We start from the raw sequence: 23,245 nt of genomic DNA, 5'->3' as shown, positions 1-23,245 counted from the left end.
CCTTATTTGAAATGAATTGAATACAGAACTCATCGGTTTGTAGTAGGTGATGGGGTGGCTATGGATGATTCAGCCTTTTTGGGCATTCAAATGTTTAAAGGCTAAAAAAGACAAAAAGAAAAAATAGGGGTCCAAATAGAATGCGACCTTTACACAGCCAGTTCATATTTTAACATGATTCTACCAAGAAAATAAAATTGTGATTTTTAAGTGTCTGAGAGAAGCATTAACCATAGGAGTTTCTTGAAGCCCTAAATGAAGCATTGGAATTGGTGTAATACTTTTTTTTTATTGTTGTGATCATGAGTCATGTGAACTTTTTTAAGGGGATGTGGTTGACTTGATAAAATGAGAGAGATGCGGCTGAAATCCATCAAGGCACATTCAATGTAAACAATTGAAATCATATTATCATTGGAATGGAATAAATATATGCTTTGCTTCATTTTGGACGAGCTAAAGATCAATTATAATCCGCTTGCCTTCATAGTTGTCCAAATTTAAGATAAAAGGCTTGTTGTATGCTTTTATGTGAAAGTAGCAACAGATAAAAGCGTAAATATCACATATGAGGTTAGAAGAAGTTATCACAGTTTATCCCAAAAATTATAGTGCATAGGTTAACGGATTCCATAATGTATATCAATTATATTTTTCAGTATGAGTAAATATAAACAATGGGATGTAGTTAGTAAGTCTCTATGGAAGTCTCACAAGTTTATCCTCTACTCGATCATTATTTATGAAGAGCATCATAAGTTTTGTAATTAGTTACAAAAAAGTTCTTCCAAGACGATACTTGGTTGTTATAAATCCCAATCTTAAATTTGCAAAATGCAATATCGATTTAAAACGTTTACAATTTTTTTTTTTAATTTTTTGGTAAATATTAAAATATTTACAAATTTGAAGATTGAAAATTTCATACATGCCTGAAAAAAGAGGGGGAGGAAAAAAAAAAAAAAATGCTTCATCGTATTCTAGAACACTCCTAGTCATGTCAAATAGCTAGCCGTTTAACTAATTATGTAATAACTTGTAAATTATATATGTTTTAGAATATTTTAAAAAAATTTCATTTAAGAAATGAAAAGTACATATAGCAGAAAAGAAGCCAATTATCATTTCGGTTATAATTGTTTTTTACTTTTAACACTAAAAAGTTCTCTTCAAATATTATAATCGCTTAATTTAAACTAGTTCATTTTCCATATAAACGACTATCAGTTAACTTCATCGACTATCTATTATTTTAACTCCTAAATTTTTTTGGAATTAATTAATGTATTGGTAATTCATGGCATTTTACAGATGCTAATCTTGCGTCTTAGATCTCATACATTTTTGGTAACAAAGTAAACAACCAGAGCTTTAAAAAAGATAATAATAATAATAATAAACAATGCAAGAAAATTATAGGGTGTGTATATATAAATAAATCTACAACAAATACTAAAAAAAAATAAATTTCCACCGACAACAAAATTCAAAGCCTCACAAATTCTCTCAACCACCCAAACCAAGAATACAAAATATAAACCACACATAAAACAAATTTAATATTTTTTTTCACTCCAATTTTTCCATCATTATTTCCTACTAAAAAAAAAAAAAAATTACAGCAGTGAAAATCCTAGCAACACACTAAGACCAAAAGCCAAAAGCCCAAATCTCCCACCGTCAAATCTAACAGCTCCATTATCATCATCAGCCGTCTGATCAGCCGGATCATCATCAGGCGACTCAGCCGGGGAATCCGAATCCTCGGTATCCGGAGACGGAGCTTTCTTCGACTTCTTCTTCGACGGCTTCGGCGAATCCGCCGCCTCCTCAGGAGCCGGAGCCGGCGCCGGCGTCGGAGCCTCAGCCTTAAACAGCTCTTTGGGCATCAAAACCTTGTTAATAGTGTAGATCCCCACAGGTTGCTCATCGAACAAAGTCCCCGTGATTTTCGCCGTGACGATCGTGGTCTTCAAAGTGACCTCTTCGCCGTCGTTTTGAACTGTGAAGTCGAACTTACGAGCTCCGTCAGTAGCCAAAGTGTTCATGAGCCCATTATTCGACTTCAACATAGACATCGACTGGTAAACCGGAACGCCGTGATATTCCAACAGAGCGACTTTCCCGGCGGCTGTCAGATTCTTGTATTTCGGCAAGAACGCCTTCATCGCATCGTCCAAGGGGCAGAAAACCGTCAATCCGCCGTCGAGACTGTCCTGAAACGTCTTTTCTGCGTCCGACGACGCGAGCAGAGTATCGGCGAAAACTTTGCAACCGTGAGCCGACAATATTCCGGTGAGGTTGAGCGCAGATGGACCCGGTGTCGGAGCCTCGGCAGCTTCCGACGGAAGAATGCCGCTGATCTGGATCACCGAGATATTGTACGGAATCTCCTCGACGGACTTGACGAAATGCGACGGGAACGTACCGTCGTTGTCCTTGGCTGCGAAACCGACCTTGCCGCCTTTTAAGTCGGTAATGTTGACGAAGCCGGCCGATCCAGGAGCCGAGCCGGTGGCTTGGAACATAGTGGCGGCTAATGCAGATCCGTCCCTGATCTGGTGGATTTTTTTGGCGCCGAAGTAGTCCAAGAGGACGTGTACGGAGAGCATGTTCTTGATGGTGTTGATGGAAGGGTGCTTCGCGAGGATGTCGTTCATGGCAGCATTGTCGACCGCGCAGACGGTTATGGTGGTCTTCTGGTTGATCTCCGGGGCCAAGTGGGTGAGGGTTAAGTAGTGGTTGAAGGTGGAGAACTCTGGGTGCTTGGCCAGGATGCGCGTGATGTTGTGCGCGTGGGTTGTGGAAATAAGCAGAAAAACCATGGAAATGACCATGGTCCCGGCGGAGATAGCCGGGCGGAGCTCCATTTTCCCGTTTAGGGTAGAGAGAGAGAGAGAGAGAGAGAGATTGAGGTCTCGGGTGAGTTTTCTTTCTTTTTGCTTTTTTGGCCTGAAGTGAGTGTGTGAGTGACTGATGAAGAAGAAGTAAGTGGAGGACAGTATAGGGAAGTGAGCTGGGAATCATTAAAAAGGGGTTGGATTTGGAGAAAATTACAGAGGAAGCCAAATTGCAATTTTGTGGGCCCTAATTTTGTGTGCTTTGATGTTGTGTTGTGCTTTTGATTTTTTTTAAAGTTAAGGTTTTTATTGAATTGTCGGAAAATGGAAGGATTTTATTAGCGAAGAGCGAAGGGATACATATGGACAAGTGAAAGACATGATGATTAAGGAGATGATACAAGATTAAAAATTGAGGGGTTTTAATTTTTTTTATTTTTTTAATGAGAGGTTTATTTAAGCTTTTTTTTGTCACCCTTTTCGATGTAATAATCCTTGCCTACTTTTACCAATTATTATGTTCATGCAATGGCGGGTATATAAATTCGAATTTATTTTATAGTCTATTATTAACTACAAAAATTAGTTCTAGGAGAAAAATCAAAACTCTTAACTACTTTGACATTTGTATACATATTTACAATTGTAAACTAATTCCTTTTAAGGGAATGTTTAAATAGAACTAATTAGGAAATAGTTCATGTGCCGTACAAATAATAGAAATTTTGATCTTAAACTTAAGAAATATTTGATTTATTATTCATATGAATGATCATCGGTAGAATTTACATATCAAATGGTTATCATTAAAAAATTTATTTTAAAATTTTAAAATAAAAATAATAATAAAATTAAATATTTAAATTAAAATTTATAATATAAACTAATAATTGTTAACCAATATTAGAATTCTAAACTTAACTAGCATGATTTGTAAGAATAAGGGAAATATATGAAAATATTTTAAAACCGTTTGGGAGTTACAATTTTTTTTTAATAAAGAAATCAAAGTGAATTTAAGTCAATTTTAAAGAGAGTAAAGTAATACTAATATTTGACGAAAAGAATTAATCTGAATATTTTTATTTGTATTTATAAAAATATGAATTTGAATCATGAAAATAGAAAAATTTTAAATAGATTAAAATTTAAATAAATTATTTAAAAATAATAATATTAATACTTGATTAAATATAAATAAAAGAGTTCGTTTTTAGAGGAATGAAATATGAAATATATTTTTTTATCCCAAAATAATAAAAGAAGGTGGAACCAAATAGGCAAATAGTATTTATAATGGTACTTTTTGGTTCTAGAAAGAAGGCAACGGTTAGTTGAAGCGGCAAGAAAGGGCGTGGAGTATGAGATTGTTAACAACTTCAAAAATAAATAAATAAAATAAAATAAAATAAAGAAGAAATCACGTGAGGTTTTGGCATCGGCATCCGCACTTTCATCAGAAATCAAGGAACTGTTAAATTTTTTAAAACTTTTTCTTTTTTCATTTTTTTTTTTTAATTTCTTTTATAATAATGGTACGCCCTTATGCACCGTTGCACAAGTATAGAATCATCTTAGCTCATCGCACGTTGGAAAGCTGGCTTACCGTGGGTCCTCAATACATCTTCGGGACCCACCTCAGCAAATATTAATATGGAATTATTATCTGCTGCCTGTTGTCGCACAAAGTTCCATGGTGGTCTCCCAATCAATGACCGTCTATACAGTTGACCTCGGCTTTTTCTTTTTTTTTTTTTTTTTTCTGTTTTTCACTGAAAGTTGATAGCTCAAAAATGTCTTCTCTATGATCGTGTTTTCTGTTCTTGCTTTTATCTGGAAAAAAAAATGAAAATATCATTTTAGCATTCATGTTTATCGAAAATATATCTTTATTTTCACGTGTGCCAAAAAAAAAAAAAAATTATAAGCTCCTTTCATCACGTACTAAAATGTTTAGTTTAATTTTATAAACGAAAACCATGAAAATTATTTCTTTACCCAAAAGATTGCTCAAAGGGGATTTTGTTTCTGAATAATTTATTTTTTAGTTATTATCCAATGTTGCTCTAATATATCATGGGAACATATTGACCGTTGGATGTGAATGACTGTGTTCCAGGCGGCATGAAGTCTAAAGAAAGTTAAAAAAATAAAAATAAAAAAAATAAAAGGAGGGCAAATTTGTAGTTTTCGTGAAGAATGAGGGCATGGTGGTAGAAAACGGTACGAATGATCGTGGTTGAATCTGCGGGGCCAAATTGCAACATACTCCAAGCGTTGCCAGCCTGACAACAGCCGTACAAGAACCAACACGTGGACGGCATAGAACGACCATTTTACGTCCGCAAGATCTTCCACCGACAATAGTTTTTAAAGCTTAGTTGTAAAGCACGATTATTTTTCAAAGCTTAGTTATGTATTTTTATAACCTAAAAAAATATGATTAGTAAGTTAAATCATAAATTGGTTTATGTCACATTTATGGAATTTTAAAATGGATATTTTAAATATTTATTATAGGAATGCTAACCTAACTAAAATGCTGGATTTATATTAAGCTTATACCTAATATTAGATTCCATGATAAATGTTAAACTCAACAATTGAGAAGTAATACTGTATTTAAATCCAACTTATATTATTCTTTCCCCCAAAAAAAAAAAAAAAAAAAAGTTATATTGACCTCGCAATGGAATGTTGATTAAAAAAAAAAAAAACTGATAATATTCGAATGTGTATATATATATGCATAGTTTATAACTTCACAGATATACATTATCATACATGCTTCAAAACAAAAGAAAAAGATATGCATGTATGCAAACAGTCACAACTTATATCTTCCAAAAAAAAAACAAAAAAAAAATTCCAAAACCGTCTCAACACTCAAATTCCTACCAAAAGGAATTGATATAATTAGAATAGGATAATAATTTGACTTCGGGTAAATCAATAGCATATTATTTTCTAATAATGTTAGAGATATTAAAGAAATATACCAAAATATATATATGTTTGAATGTTTATCATATTGTTTAAAAACGACAAAAAACCGACAACGACCACAGAAAATATGTTCATACCCAAAAGAAAAGAAAGAAACACACGTACATAAAAGCGATTGGTTATTTGAAAGAAATTAATGTGAGAAAGTACCGTGGCTTTTCAATTTAATTCTAGAGATTTTGGTATTTATGATTAATGACAAATATATATTTTCTTTTATTTTTTATTTTTAACATGCATATGGTCGTAAATAGATATCAGCCACCATATACTATTCGATTTCGCCCTTGTGCATTTAAATAAATAAAATTATCTTTCATTGCATCACAGGTATAATTATTATTAATCGCATAAAGTTATGTGAATTCTAATTCAATTTTTATAATCTTTGTTATTATATATATATATTGTCTTTCCTATCTACCAATTACAGAATCTATCCAGAAGTAGCATATATAATAAATACATGATTCGAAACGAAGGGCAATTAAAAACAATATCAATAAATGATTAATATATCCAATTAGGTGGTGATATTCGAAAATGATCTAGAAAGTCCAATTAAATTAATTTTATAATTAATAGTTCTGTTTGATTGCATGCATTAAAGTTATTGTTGATTAATATGGTTCGATAGGTTTGATTTAAAGGATCTGAAGTTGGTTAATTATTCAGGAAGATGAATTTACCACATCAACCGTAGATTTGTTTAATTATATTACAATGAATACATCTCCCTATATCAATTTATCAAATATAACACATAATATATGTTATTTTTAAAATTTAATATAATTAAATTATAATTTGGCAAATGAAATTTTAACAAATTAAATTCCTTTAATATTTCAAAAAACAAAAATCAATTTCTTTAATATGAAATTTATAAATATATTTAATTTCCTTACAAAAATTATCTTATTCATTTTATTTCTCTAACAATTTAAGAAAAAACAAATACAAATATTATTTATTATTATTATTAATTTACTTTTAAGAAAATAAAAATATTATACATACTATTGCTCTATTTTTAAAAGCGTGGCAAAATTGGTATGGGCGTATATATATATATATATATATATCTTATAAAATAGTAGCAACAAATAGAGAAGTATAAAATATATATATATATATATATATATATATATTTATATATTTCTTTCACTTTCAACAATAAAATATATATATATCTCTCTCAATTTATCATATTAAGCTCCGAAATTATGTATATTTATTGAATGGAATGAGAAATACATAATAACATTTTTTAATATATATATATATATATATATATACACGTTGGATGGAATATAAAATGCATAATAATGACTTCAAGTATTCTTGGATGAAATATATTTTTAAGTTTGTTATTTTTTAAAATAAGATTTAAATAAAGAAAATAATATATTTTAATTGCATACAATAAAGTAAATGAAATAATTATTTTTTACAAGAACACTAAATATATTAATAAATAAATTGAATAAAATAATTAATTTGATAACAAATAACTTATCAATATGAAATTTAATTATATTAATTTTAAAATATAATATAAATAACATATCATATTTAATATATTGATGTAATAGAATTAGATGAACTTACAGCCAAAATGGTAAACCAGTAATTTATCCTCTATGACTATCTTTGTCGTTCCTTGTAAACCAGAAGGTTCATAAATATGAATAAACTAATCACGTTTTTACTCATTTTGTCAAATCCCTAAATAAATAAAAAAATAAATAAGCCAAACAAAATTCAAGTACGTTATTGTGCCTGTTAAGCAGCATTGAGAAGTAATGCTAGCTAGCTGGCTAGCTATATATTTAACCATGAAAATCAAAGTTTAGGTAAACTTTTTTATATGGTGACTTGGGTTTTGATTGTACATCTATTTGGACTTCTATGCACAAAATTTTATCACTATTATATATTATTATTTTATATAATTCATCGTTTAAGGGCAATTCATTTCAAGTTTTTCGGCTGTATTATTGTGTGGAAATTATTGATATGGGCTGTGAGCTTTACTCAAGCTTTACATTATCGTCATTAATTAATTATGTAATAGCTATACATCTTTACAGTGTCACATTATTTTATGCTATAAAATTCAATTTGACGCTGTAAGTGTGAAATGGACCCACCGCCACGGTCCAAACATAGGTATTGTGCATGTTCTTTTTTGTACCATGCATATGGTAGGTCCGCCTACCTATATATTTATCACATATATTTTAAACACCACCGAAAAAGTGAGATCATGACCTCACCAAATTAGTCGATTTCAATAAAAATAAAAATAAAAAAGTCTATGCATATTTAGTTTGAAGAATAACTTGCATATATCCCAAGATCAAGAATATTTGCTATAGGTGTTTGAATTTGGTGATTGCATTTGGGCCTAAAATTGATCATGAACTACCCATTAAGATATTCTATCGATAATTTGATTAGGAAATATCCTTATCATGTATAGTGAACTTTGGGATTTTTTTTTTTTTTCCAAATCTTTAAATGAATTTACTTTGGTAAATTTAGAAGAAAGTTTGATGTAAATTGACATTAATCTCTAGAGTATAAACTATTTGTGGGTCTATATCAGAGGTATTGAGAGGAAAAAAAAAAAAAAAAAAAAAAGAAGAAGAAGAAGAAGGGAAAAAGTGCACCTTTGGGCCTTGAGCCCAAGTTTTCGGTGATTAGGGTACATGTGAAAATTTAGTGGCAACCTTCATCTAGCGAGCCCCATAACAATGTGTCGAAAATCCCTTTAAAGCTGAGTTATTCAAGTCATTCATATTTACATAAGACGAGACAACTATAAAATGTTGATCAACTTGACTTTCAAAGAAGTAAATATTCTTGGACCAGTTAATGTAATTTGTCTATCACTTTTTATCATGCTCATTTCTGTAACTTGGTGTTTCCTTTGGGCATTTGAAAAAGAAATGTCCTGCAGATGTTGATTTATTTATTCGCATTTCATACAAAGAAAAAACTTAGAATGGGAGAGAAACATAGCATTTTTCCAAAGTAATAAGATTGAACTTTTCATCAAAACAGAAACAACAAGATCAGGGACTTAATGAACATCTCAGATCTCCGAACTCTGCTCAAAAACAATGTTTCTACTACATGAAACTCTTCAACATCCATATGCAAAGTGCAATAGATTTCTATAATACTTTTCTTCCATAATACTCATTTTTGAGTACCAGAAGATAGACAAACCTACTTGTGCAACCTTCGTTATACTTTGTAGCTCGTTTTAATTTTTCTTTTCCTCTTTTTTGTTGGTTCCTTGTCAAAATAAACCAGCAACACTAGCCAAAATAGAAAGTATAAAAACAAAGCAAAAGAAGTGGACGATTCTAAGGCAAGACTGCATATAGCCAGGCGATAATTTTCAATTTCTATTTGAGACGTAAATAACAAAAATAAAAACAGCATACTTCACATAAAACCCCTTCCCATTTCGATAAATAACTGGAAAATGTCAACTTTGTATTAAAGTTCCCTTCTTAACAAATTACATTTGGCTACCAAAAAAAACAGCAGAAAAGAAACCAAATATATGGATCAAAGAACTTGCCTATCAGCAGCTTCAGCAACAATTGGCAACCTGGGAACCTGGCCGAGTAAGCAAGAAGAGGACCCATAAATCAAACACACAAGGAGGAACAAAAACACAGTGCTATCCAAGCTCATCATCAAATCCAACCCCAACCCGTCTCTTGGATTGAAGGTTCTCTCCAGAAGGTCAGGAAAAATCAAAAGCACATCAAGAACAATAGCTTGCATTGTATTGAACCTTACATATTTACTAAAATTGGGATTTCTAACAACAACAAAGTACAGGGTTAAAAACACCAAAAACCCATTAAAAGGGAAGCTCTTGAACACCTTTATAGCAGGTACCAAAGGCTGTATGAGAGTTTGAATTGGAGTGAACTGGGTTATAACATACTTACCATATTGTATACCATCAAAGAAAGGGTAAAAGTAACAGACTGCTGAGATTAATCGATCTGGGGCATCAGCTGAGTTGCTTCCCTTGGACCGTGGAATGAAATTTCTTCTCTGTGTGACTGGGGTTCTTGATTCCTTTGCTAGAGTGTTGATACCCAGAAAAGATTGGTACCTGGCTGAAAATAGAAAGGGTGCTTGAAGGTGTTTGTTTGAGAGGCCCAGAGGGGATATAGGGGAGAGAAGGTTGGAGATTGCCATTTTTCTTTTTTCTTTTTTTTTTCACCCCAGAGAAATGTGGTTCGGTTTTTCGGCGACTAGGAAAAAGCTCAAAACAAAAAGAGCCAGAAGAAATATCTGATAATATCTAACATACAACATATATTATTTTATTGTATGTATATTTCTAAACGCCAAGTCGTTTCACTTCAGACAACAACATGTCGTTTCTTGTATTGTCAAAGTTAAAAATCGAGTGTCACTTTCCTCTGGTTTTGTACTGGGTTTTATCTGGATTGGAACTTGTCAATTAGCTTAATTTGACCGAAGTTTATTGGTGTGCTTAATATTCAAACAAACAAAAAAAAAAAAAAAAAACATTTTTATGCTTTAGTAATGGTTTATCACGTTACTGAGGACATCCATGAATTTCCTTCCCACCACCTAACTCAATGCATGGCCTTTTTCGACATTTCACTTTATTTATAGTTCATGAATTTTGCCTACTTTTATTTTTATATTTTACATGCCAAATCAATTTACATTCTTTTTTGATAATGCAATTCAATTTACATTCAATAATTATTACCACCAAAAAAAGAAAAAAAAATTACATTCAATAATGCAAATGGAAAAAAAAATATAGATAATGCAAATCAGAGAAGTAATTTATTATATGCTTTAGTATAGCTTAATTACTTTCCATGTATAGCCTTTGAACTCCACACATTTCTGTTGCTTCGTTTTTCATATTTTTTTCACCAACAGAGACCTAACAGTCCTAATCTTAAAATCAATGGAAATAAGACAAGTCATTTTTTTTTTTTTCCCTAATCTTGTTTAACTTGAACATATTGTAATACGAGTGCTAGCTCTATTGTTCATTGCTATTGTTTAATTTCAAAAACATAAAGAAGAATACAGTATTCGGAGCATCCCCATAGACCCACTTTCACAAACCATTATTAGATTTACAGCTGTTTTTTTTTTTTTAAATAAAAAAATAATAATAAGGGAAATTAATTAATGGGTTCATCAAACTCAAAAGTTGGATTATGCCCCACCTCAAAACAAAATCCCTCAAAAGATGTATAAATTTTGTTGGGAATAAATGTCGTCTGAACCTATCATTTCTTGTTTTATTCTTTAATCATCATTGTTTACTTTGTTCTTTTCTATAATGTAGTTCATACTTCTCTTTATTAAAGCATTAAAATCGTAACATAATATAATATTTCAACTGTTGTCCAACACAATATTCTAATATATAGTTAGATTTAATTCATATGGTTCAATTTATAACATGTTATAAAATCAATCTTAGCCACACACATCGTTCACACTCCATCCAGAAAAATCTAATTACATCATTTTATTTGTTGCAACAAAAAAAATTATAAAATGATCATTCTATCTAATTAAGGAATTATCATAAACTCAAACAACAACATAATAGGGTAGTGGATTCTAACATTCAAAGCCCTTCTTGGTATGCAATTCAATATGAAGTTCAAAATTCACAAATAATAAACAGATATTTATTATTTAACAAAAATTAAAAGAAAAATCACTACTAATAAACGAATATTCTACTAATAACAACGTTAGACATAGAATGAAAATTATACAAGGAAGAATTAACATAAAATAAAATTAAAAAGCCAAAGCGGCCCAAATAGACAACCCACTCAAGATGATCCCAACCTCGTACTTGGACTTGGAACCCGAATCATCACCAGCAGGTCCCTGCGCCGTCTCCGGCGACAGATTCGCCGGAGCAGCGCTTGGCGAGCTCTTGGTCGACGGAAATATTGCCGGAGACTCAGCCGGAGTGGCTGAGCTCGATGGAATATTAGCCGGTGCCTCGGGTGTCGCAGCAATCTCCGGAGCCTCCGCTGGAGGAGCAGTGACTGGACTTGATGCCGGAGTATACACCGGAGACGAAGCCGGAGTACTCACAGGAGACGAAGCCGGAGTTGCAACCGCCGGGGGAGGATTCGCCGGCGACGAAACTGGTGAAGACCCATTAGCGGACGGGCTGACCGCCGGTGAAACAGGCGCCGGCAAAGGACTCTCCGGAGATTTTGCCGGCGAAACTGAAGGTGAAGTCGCAGGAGGGGTCGACACCGGTGGTGAAACTGCCGGCGGAGTAGCCGTAGGCGGCGAAACAGTCGGAGACTTTGAAGGGGATGCCGTAGGACTCGCCGGAGAAGACGTCGGAGAAGTGGCCGGAGAATGGGACGGAGACGGCGGTGGTTTAGTGGCTGGGGTTGGGGAAGGAGATGGTGCATTGTATGATTGTACCACATAATAAGAATGTGACACACAGAGAACAAAGATAGAAAGTACAAGAATCTTATGCATCTTTGCAAAGATAGAAACTTTGGATTGGAATTGTTGATAGGAAACTCTTCAATGAAGAACAACGTTGAAGTTGTTGTGTTTTAGATAGAAATTTGATAATGAAATAGGTTTCTGAGAGATTTAGGAATATATAGGTGTTTCAGGGGCTTAAGGAAGACAAAACGTTGCCATTTTTTATTTTATTTTATTTTATTTTTAAATCGGCGAAGCGATTTGTGACCGTTGGGAGGGTAGGGTACGGAGTGACCGGCTATTGTGGGTGGATTAGCCGTTACTTGGCACGACATGACTGGATGGACCCGTCAGTTTGTTGTTTAGCGTAGTTACTGGTGACAATAATCCGGTGCTCACGAGTCGAATGTTTTTTTTTTTTTTTTTTTTTGAAAAATCACGAGTCGAATGTTTGACGGTGGGTTTATACTATGAATTCTGATTTGATGCTGGATCTTACATTCGGGTCTTCTTTTTTCCAACTTAAATTCTTTTTCTTATCCTTCGTAAAATTAATTAATTAATCAATGTTTGATGTTTAAGTTCAGGGTGGTTATAAAAAAAAAAAAATTAGGATGCAATATCCGACATAATATATATATATATACATATATTTGATGATGGATCATGAATTATCTGAATTTTTTAAAGCATTTCTGTTTACATAAATGCTAAGGATGGCTTAGAATAGGGGACTGTATTTAAAATTTCTATGGCATGAAATTACATATATGAAATGGTTTAATTTAATTATTATTGTTATACTAGCTCAATATAATTAAGTTAGATTTAAAATAATCACATTCATTTCTGTTAATACCAATTCCAAAATCTAAAGTTTTAAAAATAAAAATTACTATTTATTATCATTTGACGAATGATTATCTATAAAATCTATGTATTATATAACAATTTAAATAAAAATTTTTATATATACAATAACAATTTAAATAATTTAATTTTAAAATAAAAATGATATAATTAAATATATTATTTAAATTTTTTCATATAAATCGATTGTCATCTATAATAATAAACAACAAAACTTTTTAGATGTAAATTCAATCATAAATGTGAATCAAAGAGTTAAACATTTGTCATGATTTGATTGACTATATAAATACACATGAAATTAAAAAAAAAAAAAATTTGAAACAACATGAACTCAACCTTCGTTCCACCTCATTGGTTTAAAAAACCAAACAGTATACTTATGCAAATGGAAATATTCAGGACAATCCTAGTTTCTTCAATGTTTGCTTAAGCAATATTCAAACTTGAAAATTACGTGTTTTTTTTTTCTTTTTATAAATCATTTATTATTTAGAAATAATTTTGAAATTATGTATTTATCCATCCATGATCTATCTCAATCATCACTTGTCTGACTTGACTGAAGGAAGAGTAAATAATAATTTCAAGTTTGAAATGCACATTGGTTATGGATCTTTTACGATAAGACTACACGGTTATTCTTTGTTTGTTTTTTTTTTTTTTTTTAATATCTAAAAAAATGTGCTTGACATTTAGATTTCATTAAGGAAATAAAAAATAATTTTAACCATTACAGAATTAAAACATCTACATCAGACTATGATGCATTTTTTATTTTTTCTTCCATAATAATTTACTTTAGACCAAACAAATATAAAGACTTAGTGGCTCTAGTACATCACAAATTATGATGGAATTAAAAAAATGGGGACAATAATTTATCACAATAAAATTTGAAAGGCTAAATTAACTCAACACCATATGAATAAGAAAGATATTCTAAACCTTCATCCAAAAAGAAAAAAGAAAAATATTATAAAATTCATCACAAATCCCGCGAAAAACAAAGTGAGCTAATTAAGCTACAACCCAAAAAAAAAAAAAAAAAAAAAAAAAAAGAAGAAGAAGAAGAAGAAGTTATTAGTCCTGTTAGTCCGTACTATTTATACATTTGTACTTTAATATTTTTTTCTTTCTTTCCTTTTGTTTTTTTAATGATGCTTTAGTCCTTAACTTCAAATTTTGTTACATCTTGGAATTTAAAATTGTTTTTAATTTATTTTTTAGTAATTTTTCAATATGCAGTGCCTTAATGTAACATGAAAATAACAACAAACTTAAAGTATTAAACAATCACATAAGATGCTACATGCTGTATCAAATGTATTGAAAACTTAAAAATTGCTAAAAGTTAAATTAAAGTTATTTTTAAAAATCAAAATGTAAAGTTTAGAATAGGACCAAAGTCCAAATATAAATATACTAAATAGTGATCTAAACACCATATACTTATATTATTATCTTGTTAACATAATAGGAAAGAGTAATAATAAATAAATAAATAAAATTAGAATTTAAAAAAAAAAAAAATTGGAGCGAAAGAGTTAGATGTGCTCAATACGCATAGCGGCGCAAGTTAGAAACGAGCAGACCACTTAAAAAATTAGTAGATTAAACAGGAGAGAGAAAACAAGAAACAAATGCACCTCTCTCACACAACTTCCAGATTAGGGTTTCGCCATATCTATCCATCTTATCTATCTCTTTCAAACAAAAAAGCATTGATTTTTATATCAGGTAAGATCTCGAACCCATCACTTTTTTTTTTTTTTAATAATAATTTTACAGTTTTTGTTTTCATAAAATGTTTCCATTTTGATTTCTGAAAAACACTTTCTACTCCAAAAAGACATTAGAAAGAGGGAAAAAAGAAAAATAAGAAAAATTGAAAACCCTAGCTTGTTTTAATTGAAAATACCAAAAGAAAAAGAGGGGGGGAAAAAAAATAAAAACGATGGATGAAGGTGAGGAAGGGTTTGGTGAGGGTATGGAACAGATGGATCAGTTCCATCGCAACGAGGCGATCTCCGCCGTTGCCGATGAAGGTTTTCTGGGAGAAGAAGAAGACGACGATTACGAGGACCTATACAACGACGTCAATGTCGGCGAGGGTTTTTTACAGTCCCTTAGGAAGAACGACGACTTAGGGTTTCGAAACGAGGTCGTGGAAGAGAAGAAGATTGACCCTCCTGTTGTACCGCCGGAACCCAGTGTTTCGATACCGGGTGTTGGTGGAGGTAGCGGGAACGGTGAAGGTATTGGCGGCGGCGGCGGCGGCGGTGGTGGTAGTGGTAATGGTGGTGTGGTTGGAGGTGATGGTGGGGCAGCTAGGGTTTCTGGAAGGGTGATAGAGGGTTATAATCAAAACGTAGGGTTTAGATCGAATGAGATGGGTGGGAAGGGGAGTGTTGGATCAGGGCTGTCGATTGGTGGGGGAGGTGGGATTAGGGTTGAATTAGGACAGGCATCGAGTAAGATTAATGATTTTGAGGAGCAAACTGGGAATACTAATGTGGGGGTTCAAGGCATAGGCCAACAGCAACATCAACAGCAGCAGCAGCAGCCACATGGTGGTGTTGTTGGGGGGACTGTTGCGAATGTGGGGAACGAGGGGTTGGTGAGGCAAGGTGGTGCTGTTGGAAATTTGAATGGGCTTGGTGGTGGAAATACTGTTGGTGGCGGTGCTGGTGGGGCTGCCGGTGGAGGAGGAGGAGGAGGTGGTGGAACTATATTGTTTGTGGGTGATTTGCATTGGTGGACTACAGATGCTGAGCTGGAGGCAGAGCTATGTAAGTATGGGCCAGTGAAGGAGGTTAAGTTTTTCGATGAGAAGGCCAGTGGGAAGTCAAAAGGATATTGCCAGGTGGAGTTTTATGACCCTGGTGCTGCCACAGCCTGCAAGGAGGGAATGAATGGTCATGTGTTTAATGGGCGGCCTTGTGTTGTTGCGTATGCATCACCATATAGTGTTAAGAGGATGGGGGAGGCTCAAGTGAATAGAAATCAACAGACATCCCAATCTGCGGTTTCTCAGACTAGGAGGGGCCCTGAAGCTGGGGGTAAAACCGGTGGGAGTAACATTTCTACAGGTGGAAATTATCAAGGTGGGGATAACAATAGACCTTATGGAAGAGGCAATTGGGGAAGAGGTAATGCTCAGGGGATGGGAAATAGAGGCCCGGTTGGTCCAATGAGGAACAGGGGTGGTGGCATGGGTGGCAGAGGTATAATGGGAAATGGTGGAAATGGGTTTGGGCAGGGCATTGGTGCAACCCCTCCATTGATGCACCCCCAATCAATGATGGGTCAGGGTTTTGATCCAGCATTCGGTGCACCCATGGGTAGAATGGGCAGTTATGGTGGCTTTCCTGGTGCTCCTACACCTCCGTTTTCTGGAATTTTGTCATCATTTCCTCCTGTTGGGGGTGTGGGTTTGCCTGGGGTAGCCCCTCATGTGAATCCAGCGTTTTTCGGAAGAGGGATGCCTATAAATGGAATGGGGATGATGCCAACATCCGGTGTTGATGGGCCTAATATGGGAATGTGGTCAGATCCTAATATGGGTGGATGGGGTGGTGAGGAGCATGGTGGTGGGAGAGCTGGGGAGTCTAGCTATGGTGAAGAAGCTGCATCTGACCATCAATATGGTGAGGTTAGTCATGAAAGAGGAGGTGGGTGGCCTAATGCTATGAAGGAGAAAGATAGAGGTTCAGAGAGGGATTGGTCTGGGTCTTCAGATAGGAGGTACCGGGATGATAGGGAACCAGGATATGATAGAGATGTGCCTAGAGAAAAAGACGTAGGTCATGATCATGAGTGGTCTGAAAGAAGGCAACGTGAGGAAAGAGATGTTGGTCGGGAGCGGGACAGGGAGCGTGATCGTGATCGAGAGCGTTCTCGAGATCGTGACCGTGATAGAGATCGAGACCGGGATCGTGAGAGGTACAGAGAAGACAGGGACAGATATACAGATCATCATAGGTATAGAGACCGCGAACTAGAGCATGATGATGAATGGGAAAGGGGACGATCATCGAGGAACCAAAGCAAGGTGCGGGTATCACAAGAGAATGATCACCGTTCTAGATCAAGAGATGCTGATTATGGGAAGAGGCGGCGGCTTACTTCTGAATAACTGAGACTGTTTTTCACTTTCGGATATTTTTCATTTAGAAAGAAAAGAAATATAAATTAAACAAGTGCTGGATTTGCCGTGCTATTTGGACTCTCTTTCAAGTGGTGTTCTTGCTGTCCTTGATTCATTCAGTGGTTCTTCTCACATCATTTCACCAATTTCTTGATTGCTTCTTGTACACAGAAGCATGGTGTGATTCCTTTGAGAAATATAGTGAGTCACTAAAATTCAGTAAACCCTTTTCTTTCCATTGCTAGTATTGAAGAAAGTTCATATGGTTAACATGTCCGTGTTGTATTGCATATTGCATATATTGTTGCTCGTGCTCTGTTCCACCTTTTTATTTTATTTTATTTTTTTACACATAACTATTCTTTCTTTGTTTTCTGCTATTATTTTGCTTTATATTCTCCATTCCATTTAGTAAAATTTGTCTATAAGCTGCTGAATTTGTTGCCTTTTTTTCTTTCTTTGTTTTCTGCTATTATTTTGCTTTACATTCTCCATTCCATTTAGTAAAATTTGTCTATAAGCTGCTGAATTTGTTACCCTTTTTACTATGTAGATGTGGAAGTTACATCTTCTACTTCCTTGTGATTGCATTGGCAGTGCTTACTGTTAGTTGTAAATTGCAAACAAACTTCAAGTCCGTGTGTTTAACATGCCCTTTGTTTAATTTCTGATGGTAAAATAATCTACCCTAGCTTCAACTTTAAGTCTCTAAGTTGATGTTTACCCTTATGCTATAATAAATAAGTGATCCAATGATATATTAGCTCCAAGTTTTCAATTATTCCTAATATGATGCTGTTTTATTTTCTTATGCTTTTGACTCTGCATCTTACTCCTACATTGTCAAAACAAAGATAAATCTTGCTCTTTCTGACAATTGTATTTAGTTCTATCCTCAATATATATGGTTTTCACAAATTTTGATTTCTTTAAACAGAATCTTAAAGTAGTGTTTCAATGCACTGCTAATAATTCTTTCTAAGAATCTTACTGTACCTTCAAGCATTGTTGATCTGTCTTTTGGAGTGGTTTGGGCTTGCATGCATGTTTGCTAAGTCATTTGGCTTATAATCACATTGCACTTGACTTATTTGTTGAATAATGATTGCTTAAATTTGGCACTGAGGAAAAGGGAAGTTTGATTGTTAAAACTGTTTTGCATGATGTGTCAAAGCGTGGGTTGTGCACATGTTGCTATGTTTAACTAACTTATTAAGTACGTATGTAATTGTACCAAGCAATCTAGTGAAAAAAAGAAACAAAAGATTCTTTAATTTTTCTGGGTTCCAAAATTCTCCAATTACTTCTTAATATCCATTAGGGATGTGAAATGAACTTCATCTTCTAATGGAACTTTGATTCATTTTAATTAAAGTTTGTTTTACTTTGTTTATGAATCCGTCCTTTGGGGATGTGGGCCATTGTTAATTTTTTTTTTTTTCATGTGCAATTAGGCTAATTTGTGTTGAATATGGATCTGTTGATTATGTGATTGGACAAATTGTTTGTGGATTACCCAACTTCCCTATGTGCCAAAGAACTTATATTGAAATATGCTTTAAGGCTTGAGATCATTGTTAGTGTCAAATTGAGAATATGGAATGTATGGGTGCTTGCTTGGTCCATTGTCCCAAAGGTTCACTGATATCTAATGAATCATGTTTGGATGTATGGTTGGCGAAAATTATAGCTAGCAGCCTGCGGGTAGCTTTCTCTAGTGATTATGTTTGATTAATTGGACCATAATGTTTTATTTGGTAATTTTTTTCCTCATAGGCAATTTTGCATTTTATAAGTTTGACATTACTATGGTAAATAGATGCTGTCGCATTATGTTGATAATAGTCAATTCCTGCTGTTTCAGATCTTACTCTCACCTATATCTTGTTTAGTAGCTGGAGGACATTTAATCTCGAGGAGTTCGCTTACTGGAATACTGTGAGGTGCCATGGGAGATGAACAGGACCTCTAACATCTGCCTGGGAGAGAGAGGATGGCAATTCCGCTTTGCCTAATTGATTTAGAAGTGGACTCATGCTTTTTAAGTTTTTTAGCTTTCTTTTAGCATTTATGTTCTAGTTAATTAGCACTTGATGAAACCGATGTCAATGTTGTGGATGATGATGATGATGATGATGTTATGGCTTGAAATTGCTGAAGTCTGAAAATGTGGTAGATTGTTTGGAACTTAAAAATGTTTAAATGGTGATGTAATAGGATTTAGCACAGGATGTTGCTGCTAATGTTCTTTTTGTTATTGGTTAGTTGTTGTATCATCTCCCCTCTTTTTTGTTTCTTGTATACCACCATACCATTTTGTTGTTGAAATCTGTTTTTTGTAGATGTAGATGTAGAAGGCTAACCTCCATTCAATCGTAATCATTTAAACCCTGAGAATTGTATATTATACCCTTTGCCTTGTACATACTGATATTTATTGAATAGAGTTTTATTTTAACCATGTCCATTGTTTGCTACTTTCTATCCTGTTTGAACTCTGCTGGATGGATAACATGGATGATATGTGAATTCTTGAGCTGCCAATAAGGCTGCTTAATTGATAGCTAGAGGCAGCTATGAATTCCTTGTTATTGAATGTTATGATTGTGGTTTTAGCCAAAATGGTTATCCTAGCAATTAGCAGGGTTTTCCAAATATTTGAAATTGGTTTACCCTAGAAAGGTGAAAGCAACATAAGACTTAACAAAGTAGGATTTTTTTGAATGCAAATAAACCCTTTTTGAGGTTATTAGGTACAATCTACAAATTCATCTTTGATCCTCAACTAATGAAACCAAGTCCTATTAGTCTACACATTACAAACCATGTAGATTCATCTTTGATCCCCAACTGAAGAAACCTAGAATCCTACTCCTATTAGTCTACACATTACAAACGACGTTTTACCCAAATTACTGAACAATATAATAACAAGCAAGAAGCATCAGACTCCACTCTTTTATGTGTTTTGTGTGTTTTGTAACAACACCATAAAGTAGGATGATACAAATTGGAGAGATTGGACCAAACACTACCTGGGCCTAGCTGAATTGGACCCAGGCCCACTCTTACTCATCTGATGAAATCCACCAGAACCGTACACCTGTCCCTGATGCTGATGCTGATGGTGCTGCCCCATCATCACCATCCCCATTCCACTCCCATATACCCCACCACCACCCCCACCACCTCCATCTCCATAACCCACCCCACCACCACCATTCCCCACGCTCCCACTACCGCCGTCCTTCTCACGCGCCACCCCCAGGGGCGCGGTCTTCTCACCCTCCATCTCCCTAAACCTCTGCAAGTAGACCTTGAGAGGCTCCACGTACTCCTCGAAGCCTAGCGTAGTCATGGCCCACAGCAGATCGTCGCCGTTGATGGTCTTCCTCTTCTCTCTTTGACACTTGTCGGATGCTTCCCCGGTGACGAAGCTGATGAATTCCGATACGCACTCTTGCACCGTTTCTTTGGCGTCCTTTGAGATCTTCGCGTTCGCCGGCAACGCTTTCTTCATGATCCGGCTTACGTTCGCTATCGGCAAGAACCGGTCCTGTTCTCGAGGTGACAGCTCGCTGTTGTTCGTCCCGGCGTTCTGCCCCCCTCCCGACTCGTTGTCTGAGTCCGCCATTGTTGAAAATTTCTCGAGCTTTTCGATTCCTTTTTTTGAAATTAAAGTTTCAAAAAAATAATAACAAATTTTATAATCTAGTGGATGAACATGGAATTCAGTGTTTTGGAGCTTGCTGAGAACAAAGGAAGGCTGCGGGGTTTTTCAATTTTGCAGAGAAATTACGAAAACCAAGAAATCGAAGACTGTGAAATTCGATTGGTACTGAGTGGGAATTGAGGTCGGCGAATTTGATCGGAGATTCGTCGGGCGGAGGCGGTTTCAATTTCCGGCGCCAAAGAGAGAGAGAGAGAGAGAGCGAGAGCGCGAGAGGGAATGAGACTTTTGAGAACAGAGTGAGTTTGGGTCCGTTGGATCATTGTGTTAATAACGTATATCTTGAGGACACGTGGATCAATGAAGACCGTTGTTTGTCGATAAGTGTGAGTTTACGCGGTGGATATTGGAACCGTTCGATTGATTGAGTGGTGGGTGATCTGGACCGTCGTTTTGGCATCTGGCACGTGATCGATCTGACATGGACATTGATAAAGAATCAAAAAATTTTCAATTTTTTTATTTTATAAAATGAGATAATATATATATATATATATATTTGCTAAAATATATAAAATGAGATAATAAGTAGTGATTTAGCTATTATTCATACTAAAAAACATTTCGACCTAATATTTGTTTATGAAGTTATTCTAAATTGTGAATAAGACTTGGTTAATTGTAGTAAACCTATTGAGAGTTGACCCACTTCTCATATAATCTCATTCTTGATAGTTTATAGCTAAAATTAAATAATATGATTAAAAATACGTTAATAAAGTTGGAGTAATTTAGCCAATTAAAATATTATATAAACTATGCTAACCACAATTTTTTTTTTAGTTTTTTTTTTTGGGGTAAAGATAATTTTTTTATTTTATATTTTATTTTGCATAGATGGAGTTCCAACTTCAGATTAGAATGCAAGATAAGTTGGAGATATTTATTTAACCTAGAATTGTCATTCAAAGCTTGTCATATGTTGCTCAATTTTTTGTTTGTGTCCCAATGAGATTTTGTAAGGACAAAATCCTGTTCATAAGTTTAGTTAAATTTCATGTACCATGTGAATTAAATAAACTGTACGTTATAATTTAAATAATAAATAAATATATTTTAATTTTTATAATTAAAATAAAATAAAATTTGGGTCTAGTGGGAATTTGGCTATGCAAAGTTACTTGTAAGGAATGAAAGTAGGGGGAGTGCCGACCTTGGCATTAAAAAATTTCAAGCCAGCCACCGACTCGTGCATCATGACTCTTTAGTTAATATGCTAATCTTTGAGATTAGATTAATTGGGTACTGGACTTAAAACCCTTACTTTTCCTACTTAATTATTAATTATTTTTCATTTTGAATATTAATTAACATCAAACTTTTAAAATAATTTATAATAAAATAAATGATTTTGTTAAATAAGATAAGATTTAAATTATAATTTTATTTTATATGTTGTTGATAACGGTTTTTAACTTTTTAAAATAAAAAATTATATAACGATTACACCTAATTGAAGTTATCTATTATCATATAAGTTAAACTAAATCATATTTTAACTAGTTTTACCCCAAAAAAAAAAAAAAAAAAAAAAAAAAAAAAAGAGAGACAGAGAAGATATTTTATCGAACTTTAAGAGTCTGTGAGATTGTCAAACATGCCTAATGGACTTTTGCATTGATTTCAAATTCATTAAAAGGCGCACCAAATGGTTTGAAGATCATGATCCGCCCACCAAATCATTTTCTGATTTGTTAATAGATTTTGATTACCAGGAGTTTCAGCAAGTGCCCCACCATCATGAGTGGAGCAATTTGTCTTTTGGTAGAGTGTTTAGACAACTTGAACTTGATTAAGAAACAGGACTAATCAATAGGAGCAACGATTCAAAAAATATTAGTAGTTGCACTTTGGAAGATGATGTTGTTACCCTTTTCATGAAAATGTATCATCTTCAAGCAAAGGGCATTTACGGTTCTTGTTCATAACTGTAGATCAGCTAAGTGTGATTCCTTCTTAAAGAGGGAAAGAATATATTGATGGTGATAACTGTTAAAAGTGTGCAAACAAAGTCTCACATTAGCTAAATATGAGAATCTTAAAATTTTATATAAGAGGTTTGGAGTAATCCCTCTCCTTATCAAAAACTAGATCATTGATGTTGTGACTTGTAGTGTTTCTCATCCTAACATTTTTGTCAAT

At 34.0% G+C, this 23,245-nt stretch overlaps 5 protein-coding genes across 7 annotated transcripts; 1 reads left to right on the top strand and 4 right to left on the bottom strand.

The window, feature by feature from the left end:
- Positions 1-1,403: 1,403 nt before the first annotated feature.
- On the bottom strand, positions 1,404-3,009 carry LOC107433734 (fasciclin-like arabinogalactan protein 1). The gene has a single exon (XM_016045076.4). The coding sequence runs from the start codon at positions 2,868-2,870 to the stop codon at positions 1,617-1,619; it is 1,254 nt and encodes a 417-aa protein (XP_015900562.1). The 5' UTR covers positions 2,871-3,009; the 3' UTR covers positions 1,404-1,616.
- Positions 3,010-9,304: 6,295 nt separating this feature from the next.
- LOC107433803 (protein TIC 20-v, chloroplastic) lies at positions 9,305-10,170 on the bottom strand. The gene has a single exon (XM_016045166.4). The coding sequence runs from the start codon at positions 10,077-10,079 to the stop codon at positions 9,432-9,434; it is 648 nt and encodes a 215-aa protein (XP_015900652.2). The 5' UTR covers positions 10,080-10,170; the 3' UTR covers positions 9,305-9,431.
- A 1,275-nt stretch (positions 10,171-11,445) lies between these two features.
- Positions 11,446-12,546, bottom strand: LOC107433856 (early nodulin-like protein 1). The gene has a single exon (XM_016045230.4). It carries the CDS (start codon positions 12,399-12,401, stop codon positions 11,691-11,693), a length of 711 nt encoding a protein of 236 aa, XP_015900716.3. The 5' UTR covers positions 12,402-12,546; the 3' UTR covers positions 11,446-11,690.
- Positions 12,547-14,834: 2,288 nt separating this feature from the next.
- Positions 14,835-19,834, top strand: LOC107433910 (glycine-rich cell wall structural protein 1.8). Of its 3 annotated transcripts, none has more exons than XM_016045322.4 (2): positions 14,835-17,574; positions 19,269-19,834. In XM_016045322.4, the coding sequence occupies exon 1, from the start codon at positions 15,181-15,183 to the stop codon at positions 17,359-17,361; it is 2,181 nt and encodes a 726-aa protein (XP_015900808.2). In that variant the 5' UTR covers positions 14,835-15,180; the 3' UTR covers positions 17,362-17,574; positions 19,269-19,834. The 3 variants fall into 3 exon arrangements, with proteins under 3 accessions (XP_015900808.2, XP_015900802.2, XP_015900797.2); XM_016045316.4 differs by having other exon boundaries at positions 19,266-19,834; XM_016045311.4 differs by having other exon boundaries at positions 19,238-19,834.
- Positions 19,835-20,073: 239 nt separating this feature from the next.
- LOC107433930 (nuclear transcription factor Y subunit B-3) lies at positions 20,074-21,479 on the bottom strand. Its single transcript, XM_016045332.4, has one exon. The coding sequence runs from the start codon at positions 21,005-21,007 to the stop codon at positions 20,405-20,407; it is 603 nt and encodes a 200-aa protein (XP_015900818.1). The 5' UTR covers positions 21,008-21,479; the 3' UTR covers positions 20,074-20,404.
- Between the last annotated feature and the right edge of the window lie 1,766 nt (positions 21,480-23,245).

Source organism: Ziziphus jujuba, chromosome 1 (genome assembly GCF_031755915.1).
Source record: "Ziziphus jujuba cultivar Dongzao chromosome 1, ASM3175591v1".
In the NCBI taxonomy this organism is placed as follows: domain Eukaryota; kingdom Viridiplantae; phylum Streptophyta; class Magnoliopsida; order Rosales; family Rhamnaceae; genus Ziziphus; species Ziziphus jujuba.
Note: the sequence above shows the minus strand (reverse complement) of the source record. Positions and strands in the feature narration are given on the sequence as shown.

What these genes read in the sequence shown, in the direction of transcription:
- LOC107433734 (XM_016045076.4), bottom strand. Translation starts at nt 2,870, where the DNA reads ATGGAGCTCCGCCCGGCTATCTCCGCCGGGACCATGGTCATTTCCATG.
- LOC107433803 (XM_016045166.4), bottom strand. Translation starts at nt 10,079, where the DNA reads ATGGCAATCTCCAACCTTCTCTCCCCTATATCCCCTCTGGGCCTCTCA.
- LOC107433856 (XM_016045230.4), bottom strand. Translation starts at nt 12,401, where the DNA reads ATGCATAAGATTCTTGTACTTTCTATCTTTGTTCTCTGTGTGTCACAT.
- LOC107433910 (XM_016045322.4), top strand. Translation starts at nt 15,181, where the DNA reads ATGGATGAAGGTGAGGAAGGGTTTGGTGAGGGTATGGAACAGATGGAT.
- LOC107433930 (XM_016045332.4), bottom strand. Translation starts at nt 21,007, where the DNA reads ATGGCGGACTCAGACAACGAGTCGGGAGGGGGGCAGAACGCCGGGACG.